A 10,128-nucleotide genomic window follows, 5' to 3' on the forward strand; every position below is an offset into this window, starting at 1 on the left:
TTTCTACATATATGCATACATAAATACATACATTATATATACAAATACACATAAAACATTTTCTACACATACTCATTATAGCATCATACTTTTTTTCTATTATAGCAACTTAATTTTTTTCATTTTTTTCATACATACAAATTACACATTCACATTCACAAATAAAACACATACAAATAACATACACATACAAAAAAAATACTAATGTAAAAACACACAAATGCATAATACACATATAAACACATTCTATTTATAAAATGAAAGATGAAAAGGAACCTGTGGTAGTCTAATTTCAAAATTTTCCGGCAGAAATTCCACAGTTCCGGCAACAACTCCGGTAACAACTCCAACAACAACACAACCTTAAATTAAAAGGTTAAACTAAGTAAATAAACATCAAAACATAAGAAGAATCGGAAATAGGGAAGAATTTTGACCTTAAATGGGTAAAAATTCCGGAATTGAGGTAGGATCGTCTCCTCTTGGTCGTCGGTAATGGAAGTCTAGGTCGCCGGTATTGGTAGCAACCGAGGTTTGGATGGCGGTGGTTTGTGCAATGGATGTTTGGACGGCGGCGATTGTGGTGTAAGAAAGACCGGCGAAGTCGATGGAGAGAATGAGAGAAAAGGCAGAAAGAATACGCAGGAAAGAGCGAACTGGAGGGGTTATCTGCGCGGACTTTTAGCGGCGACGCCTATTAGCGGCGACGTGTGTGTATTAGCGGCGACAAGTCTGGAGGGAAAAGTCAGCGCCTTTTTTCACGCCGTTACAACCGTTCGATTGAATACAGATCGAACGGATAGGGTTCATTTGACACGGATCGCTACTATTGACTATTAGCGGCGACAACTTTAGCGGCGACATTGGGCATCAGCGGCGACATGTAACGCGTCATTTACATGTCGCCGCTAATGCCTGATGTCGCTGCTAAAGCCGTCGCCGCTAATACTCACATTTCTTGTAGTGATATTCATTTGTGAGAGAGAGAAAGGCTAAGATTGTATGCTCTAGTGCATTTTTGGAAGGAGACTAAAGAGCCAAAGGCTTGGAACAAGAAAAGCACCTTGGATTCGGTGTTCTTTTAGTGCTAGCTACTATTTACAGGTAAAAAGTTATCACCTTGGTCACTGTTTGGTTAGATCTCTTCACTAGGAATTTTATGACCATTTCCATCTTTTCTTGGGTCCTTAAGTTGTTTGAGCTTGCCATAGAATTAAGATTTCAGATCTATATAATATGAGGTCCCTTGGGCCTAAAGATTCAAGCTTTATCAAGCTATTGGCCAACTTTCATGCATTAAACCCTCTTTAGAGCTTGTTTTGGCATTTTAAGCCCTAGATGCCATGCATGGATGTAAAGCTTGCAGATTTACATGATACTTCAGCCTTAGAAGGCTAGATCTAGAGTATGAGGCCTTAGTTCTACTTAAAAACATCTAAATAAGATAATAGACTAAAGGGAATCGACAAGTAGATGAGCCAACTCGATGAGTTGGCTAGGGTTTTCCCTAATAGCCTGGATGTGTTACAACTCAACGAGTTGATGAGACAACTCGATGAGTTGGGTTGGATTTTCCCGATAGTTCATAGAAAACAAAGGAACTTGATGAGTCGTATAGTGCACTCGACGAGTTGGGTCAACATGGAATGTTGACTAGAGTGTTGACTTATGTTAACTTTAAGGGTTTGGTCAAGACATGAATTATGAAGACCATGGAGGGGTAAAATGGTCTTTCACCCTTTCCATGAGATTAGAGAAGGGGTTGGCTTAACTTTTTAGGGTTGTGGTTATAAAGTGATAATTAGAGATGATTATGATTTGTAGGCGGAATCTAGACCGTTCGTAGAGTACGAGACCTACTTGCTTACTTATGAGGTGAGTCTTCTCACTATACTTACCTGAGTGGTAATATTATGTGATCGGAGGGTCTTACTTGAGTTATCGACCGGAGGGTATTATGTGTTTATACTGAGTTCTGTGATATTAAGCATTTTGTCTTTGTGATCTATGTTATATTTTATTTTGTGCCTTATTGAGTTAGAACTGGAGGATCCAAACCGAGTTATGAGACCGAAGGGTCTTCACTGAGATACAGGACCGAAAGATCCAACCCGAGTTGTGAGACCAGAGGGTCTTCACTCAGATACATGACCGAAGGGTCCATACTGAGCCGTGAGATCGGGGTCCTCACCAAGACGCATAACCGGAGGGTTAATGCCGAGCTATAGCCATTAGAGGCTCATTATTTATGTATATGGTATTTTTGATGAACTCACTAAGTTTTGTGCTTACGGTGTTGTATAAAATGTGTTTTAGGTACATTTTAGGATCGTGGGAAGGCGCTGGCTTGATTGTACACACCAGTTACATATTATGTTTTGAGGATTTTGGGATATTATCAAACATTTGTTGCATTGTGTTTTGACAACTTATACATTTTGTGGCTTTTGAGAAATATGACATTGGGTTTTATGTGATTTTAAAAATAAAAATCTTATTTGAAAATTTATAGTGTTACACTTATAGCCCAACGATTTTAAATTTTTAGGATAGTATTTTTAGGATAGTATTTTTGTGATTATTCATATTTTAAATTTTTTTACTTAGTTATTATTTTTTTATTGCATTGTGAATCTTTTGTTTAGTCTATTTTAAGGTTGTAAAACTCATTATTCAGTATCAGTTCGACTGACTGTCAAGTAACGAATACTCAGGAGTACTCAGATTCGGTAATTCGTATAGAAATATTTTAAGGATATTATACATGAAAAATCATAAGTTGATTAAAATATATAACAAAAGTAGATATATGTGAATATATAAAAGTTTAAAAGCACACAATGGTCTTAGTTTGTGAATAATCACAAAATTTAATCTATACGTACTAATAATCGCAAATGTATGTTTAATAATAAATCATTAAGTATATTATACATATTAATCATCGAGTTGACCGAATTTTACAATATTGATGTATTCAGTAATGACCGGTCGAGGAATACTCGGATTCTGCAAATCGCTTCGGTAAACGACTGAGTAAGGAGTACTTGAACGAATAATCGACCAACTTGACGAGTTTTATAACACTGGTCTAGTTCCAATGCCGTATCCTGGTGTTGGTTATTCAACTTACTTCTTAATGAAAACCATGTCACTTTTGAGTTGTTGCAGTTTTCATAGGAGTTTACGAATTTCAGTCTTTATTGTGAGTAATTTTGCTTCTCAAAAAAAACAAATTTTGCTAAGTTAACATGTGTGAAGCAATATATTAAAACCATAAAACCTAAACAATAAATTCGAACAATAAAAGCTAAATAAGCTAAATGTCAAATTTGAAGGCTACCTAAAACAACATAGTTTAGTTTGTATGGTACTAGGAAAAAGAACAGTGTTATTAGACGGGTGGGTTTAGGTTGCAGTTTTTTCCTTTTTTTTTTTTACAGAGTAAATTACAGAAATGGTCCCTGTACTTATTAAATACAATTTTTTCAACTGTAACTCACATCACGTCCTCCCTATTATTATTATTTTTTTATCACGTTTTCGTCCCTTCTAGTAATGGGTCTAATCCCATCTAAAATGACAAATCTTATCCAATACCAATTGCTGATTTTTATTTTATAAATCCCTTAATTCCCCATCCTCCATCGCCGATCTAAACGGTTCAATATATTGGCTATTCTCCATGGTAAGGTTAAATTTGTAGCACTGTAATTTTTTTCCCCCTCATGCATGTATTTGAACTTTGAACAATGTGTTAGCCAAATCTTTGTTTTCTCTGGAAAATGAAGAAAAAAAATATTGAATTTGTAGTTTATATAGCTCTAATGTTTTATACTAGATTAGTTGTTTCTTCTTAAAGAAACATGGAGATTTGAACTTGTATATGTTTGCTGCTTCGATCTATTGCCACCAGGGGAGGGGGGAAGTTGTCATAAATGTAGATGACGATTTCACAAAGTTTTGTTTATTGGACACGTGGTTTTTTGATGGGATCTTAATTTGACATGTGGTTTTTCGATGGGATCTTTCACTGTAAGAGGAAGATAAACAGTGGGCCCTTTTATAAAAAATAGGTAAGCAAGGCAGTTTGTTGTCAGTTTATATTTATTTAAAACCAGCGTAACGTTAATTTTATAGGATGACGGTTATTATTAAAAAATATGGATTTGATTTAAAAAAACATGATAGTCATACTTTTTACTATAGTACACCCATAATAGGGTACCGGCAGGCCAATCAATCGACTCAACCTACCTAAGTTATTAGCTATTCTTGGGGCTATATTGTGTTGTTTTTGACTATTTTTCACCCCCCTATCCCTTAGACTCTCCTACTTTTTATTATTTTATACACTTGATTCTTTCCTTTTATTCTCTCATTCATCATCCTACTTCCCAAAGAAAGAAAGAAAGTGTTTTATAGTCTCTCTTGTAAGTTTCCTTTTCCTTCATCATCATATATAAATGCGTCTATTTGGCTCTGTACCTTTTTGGATCTCTTTCTTCTTTCGTACTCAGAAATCCTATGGTTTGGTTAAAGAATCTATAAGGGTTTCAAGTTTGTGTTTGGTTGATGGATCTTAAATCATAATTTGCTTGAATGGGCAAATTAAGGAACAAAGATTCAAAAGATTCATTAGCTTTTGTGGTTTTCGTATGAAAAGGTCTTTTTTAGTTCAAGATTTAATCAGGGCTTGAGGTTTTTGCTTCTTTGATGTATATTTATAAGATAAAAATCTCACTTTTGAGATGGGTTTGAATACCATTTAAGCTACAAGCACGATGAATTGAAGAATTTTTTTTTTTTTTTAACGACAAGAAATTTTGATGAATTGAAGAATTGATTGGGTTTTCTGGTTCTTGGTAACTAGTCTGATAATAACATCAAGATTTCATTTTCTTCGATTTTAACAATGCTCTTGAAGATGCTCTCACTTCCGTACACTCTTCAAGCTCCAAATATGATATACGGTTTTGTCAACTTAACCGAGTAATTCATTAGGGGTTTGAGTTTATTGTTTGTTTGGTGGATCTTGATTGCTTACACTTTGTTGTCCATTTGAACTCTTCGAACTGGAAAAGGATAAAGATTCATAACATACGATTTACCATATAAAAATTACCTTTTTTCTTTATAAAAACGCTTATTTTAAACATCTTAGATCTTATACATCAAAGAGTTTATGCAAATTAATGCGCCCTTCACATAAAACATACAATTTCCTTTCTTCCGTATAATCAACCATGGAACGGAACCTGTCTCTAATTAAGAAAGTTTATGTATACCAACCAAATTACAAAGTTGATAACGGAATAAATTGACCTAAAAAATTTTGGTTGTTTGTTGAATCATGATCACATCAAGATTCCATTTTTATTGGATTTAGAGTGGAAAACACAACCTAATTATACCATAATTACCATCATGAGACATTTTAGCATCAACTGTTACACGACTTATAGCTTCTCTTCTTCTTTAACTTAAGATATACACAAAACTATGTTCATGTTTCTAGGGTTTGGTCACAAATTTCCTTTTTCTATTAGGTTTAAAGATGGTGAGAGGAAAGACTCAGATGAAGCGGATAGAGAATGCCACAAGCAGACAAGTCACTTTCTCCAAGAGAAGAAATGGTTTGTTGAAGAAAGCCTTTGAGCTTTCTGTACTTTGTGATGCTGAAGTTGCTCTCATCATCTTCTCCCCAAAAAGCAAACTCTATGAATTTGCAAGCTCAAGGTTTCATATATGTAGTTTTGTTCATTTTAATCCACTGGTTCTTTCATTAATTAACTTGATTTATTGCATGAATACAACAGTTAAACACACATATACCCAAAAAGTAAACTCTATGAATTTGCAAGCTCAATCAAGCTAGGTTTCATTTATATAGTTTTTATTGATTTTAAGTTATGGATTCTTTCTTTAATTAACTTTTTTTATTGCATCAATACAACAGTTACACACACATCTATCAATTTGCAAGCTCAATATGAGACTAATGAGATTTTGTGAGACAAATGGTATGTTTGTGGGCATATATTTTGAACTCAATATTAAAACTTTTATGACTTTATGTAAAATAATCAATATTAGCAATTGACAAGATACCGTGCATGCGACCGTATACAAAATGATGTGGGTGTGAATCCATTGCCTTATTTTTTTTGTAAGTCGTACAGATAAAATATTGATAAATAATCACAATAATGATTATAAAAAAAAAACAAATTAAATATTAACAAACCGTTTTATTGTTATTATTCATATCTTGTGGTTTAAAATACGTGTCCTTTGTATCTATTGACATAGCACAAACTTATATATATATATATATATATATATATATATATATATATATATATATATATATATATATATATATATATATATATATATATATATATATATATATATATATATATATACATATATTACATAAGATTAAAAAATGTATCCATCTAGTCTTCAAATGAAGAAAAGAGAATCGCTCTTAATTGCGTCCTTTTTTCCCATTTTAAATGTCATTAGCATGAAGGAGACTATTGAACGCTATAGAGATCATGTAAAAGATATGCCAACTCAGGATTCTATACGTGCAGAAGATGCCCAGGTTTGATATGTTATTCTATATTAAACGCTCTTGATTCTTCATTGAAGATCATGATATTTTGCTGTCAATCTTCTAAACCATCTTTATATATATGATCTTTGTAATTTGTCGAAGATCTTGATATTATATATCTTCCGTTTTTGTAAGAGAATTTGGATTTGTTCTTTGATCTTCACTGAAGACCGTGATGTGCTATTAATCTATTAACTTATATTTTGGGTGCATATAATTCCATGACAGCGTATGCGACAGTTAGCAGCAGGTATGGCAAAACAAATAGAGCTCTTAGAAGTTGCAAAAAGGTGAGTTTTTGTTTTATATCAGCTAATTCTGTAATTATCGAAGTCATATACAGTGAATATATTCGATCAAAAAACCGTATTTGAGAAGGCAAAGAGATGCATAAACGACATTAATACGTGGTTTATAATGGATTAACAATTTGAAGCTCTAGTTAAGGAGAAAAATTAACGGTTATGACGTCAAAATTAATTTGTTTTTTAATTGGATTTATATAATACAGGAAAATATTGGGAGAAGGTATAGGATCTATTACCATGGAAGAACTACTACAGATTGAACAACAGTTAGAAAGGAGTGCACGCATTATCAGAGCAAGAAAGGTTAACTTTTAATATAGAAAATCCATTCTTTTCCTTCGAAGTTTTTGACTGGTAACTTGGACATTTTCTTTTATATCTTCGGTTTTCATACTTTGATTATTTCTTCAAGATGTTCTTTTGTGGGGGGTTTTGGACTCGTTTAAACTATTTATTTGTGTACTTATAGATGCAAGTTTACAACGAACAAGTTGAGCAATTACAAGCAAAGGTAATACTAACACAAGTAAACTTTCAACCTTTCGCTTTCATTGTTAAGCTGGTTTGATAGGATTCTAACCTAGTATTTTTAGTGACAAATAATAAATTTTAATAACTATTGACAAATTTATTTATTTATTAATTTAGGAGAAACAATTGGCAACTGAAAATGCAATATTAAACGAGAAGGTAAATTTGTTTATCGTTCTAATTTCCAATTTTTTTTTTTACCATTAGATCCTGTGGTGGAGAGTGTAATATAACTCATTGCTATCGTGTTTTAGTGTCGACTTCAATCAATAGAGACAAAAGAAAGGGAGTCAATTTTTCTATTGTTGGAAGATGATCACGAAGGTCAAACATCAGATGTGGAAACAGAATTGTTTATTGGACAACCAAAAAAGAGAACCAAGAAAGATCGATCAAAGTAGTGTATGCCATGTCTAAGTTATGCTTGAATGTGAGGTAACTCTCGATAAATAAAATTTAAAAAGAATCATTCCATGATATGACACACATACCCCATTACATGGACTCAAAAGATTTGTATATAGGGATGGCACTTTCATAAGCATTATTCATCGGTAACATCTCATATACTATATATTCATTTTCATATATTTGAAGTGATAATATGCCAGAATTAAGGTAATGGAAAATCCGTTTATAATAATTCTTGTAAATATTGGACATTTTGGTGTTGTATAAATTTGCTACGAGTCAATTTAAGTTAATAAATTTGGGTTACAACTTGCATGGTTTGTTTGCAATCATGTGGGAGTGCATGATCCTTCAATCTACTCTATTGGATTGAAAGGGGTGTATTCGTGACCACATGATAGCATCATATGTTTAAGGGAAATTGAGTAAACTAACCCGTTTAAACGACTTTTTTTGATAAAAATATCCAATTACTTTTGTTTTGGTAAAGTAACCACATTATGTAGTTCCGACTGAATTGAGTAATCAAACAAAATCAAAGTATGAAAGAATTTAGAACAAGAGATCTAAATATAATATTTTTGACACGTTATATTGGTTGATCAGTTGAATACAAGAGGAAAGAGAATTGATTACAATCACGGAAATGTTCTTAATTTCTAAAGGTATCATTCCCATATTTATAGGGAAAACTAAAAGCACAAAAAGTATAAGAACATTCGACATCTAAACTTTGTTACAAAGTAGTCCTTAAAATAAAATACAAGCAAACATTCGACATTACAAACAACAAAGACGATTTCGACATCTCACAACCTTCGAATCCCCAAAATTCTTCCTTTTTTAGAAGTGTCGAATCTAAGTCATTAACATCTGGAATGCTTGATGCATCGAACTTCTAATCATTGGATATAAATTCATCATTATCTTCAAATCAGCCTTATCTTTGTCAATGTTTTGCTTACAGTTATTCGTACGAACCATCAATTTCATATAACGAGCTGTAGTATATCTTTCGACATCACAGGCTTGAAACAAATACTTCGTCTTTCATCCGCTCTTGCTTCTTCTAATAAATACTATTCCGAGTGCCTTTAGACAATTCTCTCCATCATCATAAGTTTGCAAATCAGCTTTACACTTCAAGATTGATTAATGTATAATTATCTCTTTGCCCATTGTCAAAGCTAATTCAACATGATCTATCAACGCTAAACAATCGAAATAATTGTCAATGAAAATCTTGATATGAGCAAGACCCAACAAATAATCTTCTTTGCTTGTCCCCTGGAGTTTTGTTTCATTGTTGACCTTAAGAATCTTTACGACTGTGATTAAGTCATTCAGATTCATGATAGGGAAGTCAGCAATAGTGAAGTTAAAAAATGAATTGTTTGCTCTCACCACTTGATATTGAAGATTTTGAAGTACACCCTCAAATAGAACATCGTTGGATATATTCAAAATTCGAACAATCTTCATAAGTAACCAAACTTCTTCTTCTTCTTTCCCAAGAACTGCATGAAAACGAACTTTTAACTTCTTGAACTCTTCCTTATCATCGAACTTATCAACAATCTGATATTGCGAAGTAACAAACATCATCTTATTGATGGAAAAGTCCAACTAGTTCATATATATGTTCTCAATAACATAACTCTTCTTTGGCTTCTTCTCAAAGTCATGCATCTCCCCATTTACTACCATAGCTTCAGTATTCTCATAGCTATGTAGTTTCCTTGGGTCACCTTTGTTCAGAGTTGGGCGATCATTTTGACCAAGTCTGAGATTACTTTGAATATGGCATTGCTTTTCCAAGTCATCTTCAATAGTTGCTTTTCTCTCTTCTTTCGATTGTTCAATGACAGCAAATTTTCCTTCGCTGTTATCTGCTTCAGTGGGAATTGGCTTCGAAGACGAACTTGATCCACCAATAAGAATCCCCTTTGTCAGAGGTTTTGTTGTTGTAGTTGTCGAAATGATTGGATCAGTCTTCTTTGGCAAATTAGTAGGAATTTGAGTTGTGAGAAGTTTTCCCATAATTTTCGCATCAACACTTACATCACCACTTGTCTTCCTAGATGCTCCTTCTCCTTTACTTACACCAACCATTTTTCTTTCTCCCCCATGCACCCCTGTAACAACAGGTCGGGCATCCATTGGTAGTAAGTTCAATCATTTAAAAAATGGAGCTAATTCATAATGATTGTTGACTCAAGCAAATGAAACTTCTGAGTTAAAAACTCATGAGTA

The 10,128-nt window shown here is 33.1% G+C and overlaps 1 protein-coding gene across 3 annotated transcripts; it reads left to right on the forward strand.

Moving 5' to 3' along the window:
- Positions 1-4,298: 4,298 nt before the first annotated feature.
- LOC145034165 (MADS-box protein SOC1-like) lies at positions 4,299-8,168 on the forward strand. Of its 3 annotated transcripts, XM_078982532.1 has the most exons (8): positions 4,299-4,433; positions 5,550-5,739; positions 6,532-6,613; positions 6,854-6,915; positions 7,137-7,236; positions 7,403-7,444; positions 7,582-7,623; positions 7,719-8,167. In XM_078982532.1, exons 2-8 carry the CDS (start codon positions 5,558-5,560, stop codon positions 7,863-7,865), a joined length of 657 nt encoding a protein of 218 aa, XP_078838658.1. In that variant the 5' UTR covers positions 4,299-4,433; positions 5,550-5,557; the 3' UTR covers positions 7,866-8,167. The 3 variants fall into 3 exon arrangements, with proteins under 3 accessions (XP_078838658.1, XP_078838659.1, XP_078838660.1); XM_078982533.1 differs by lacking the exon at positions 7,582-7,623 and having other exon boundaries at positions 7,672-7,772; XM_078982534.1 differs by lacking the exon at positions 4,299-4,433 and having other exon boundaries at positions 5,556-5,739; positions 7,719-8,168.
- Positions 8,169-10,128: the final 1,960 nt, after the last annotated feature.

The sequence above is a fragment of the Lactuca saligna genome, chromosome 3 (assembly GCF_052625555.1).
Source record: "Lactuca saligna cultivar CGN05327 chromosome 3, ASM5262555v1, whole genome shotgun sequence".
Classification (NCBI taxonomy): domain Eukaryota; kingdom Viridiplantae; phylum Streptophyta; class Magnoliopsida; order Asterales; family Asteraceae; genus Lactuca; species Lactuca saligna.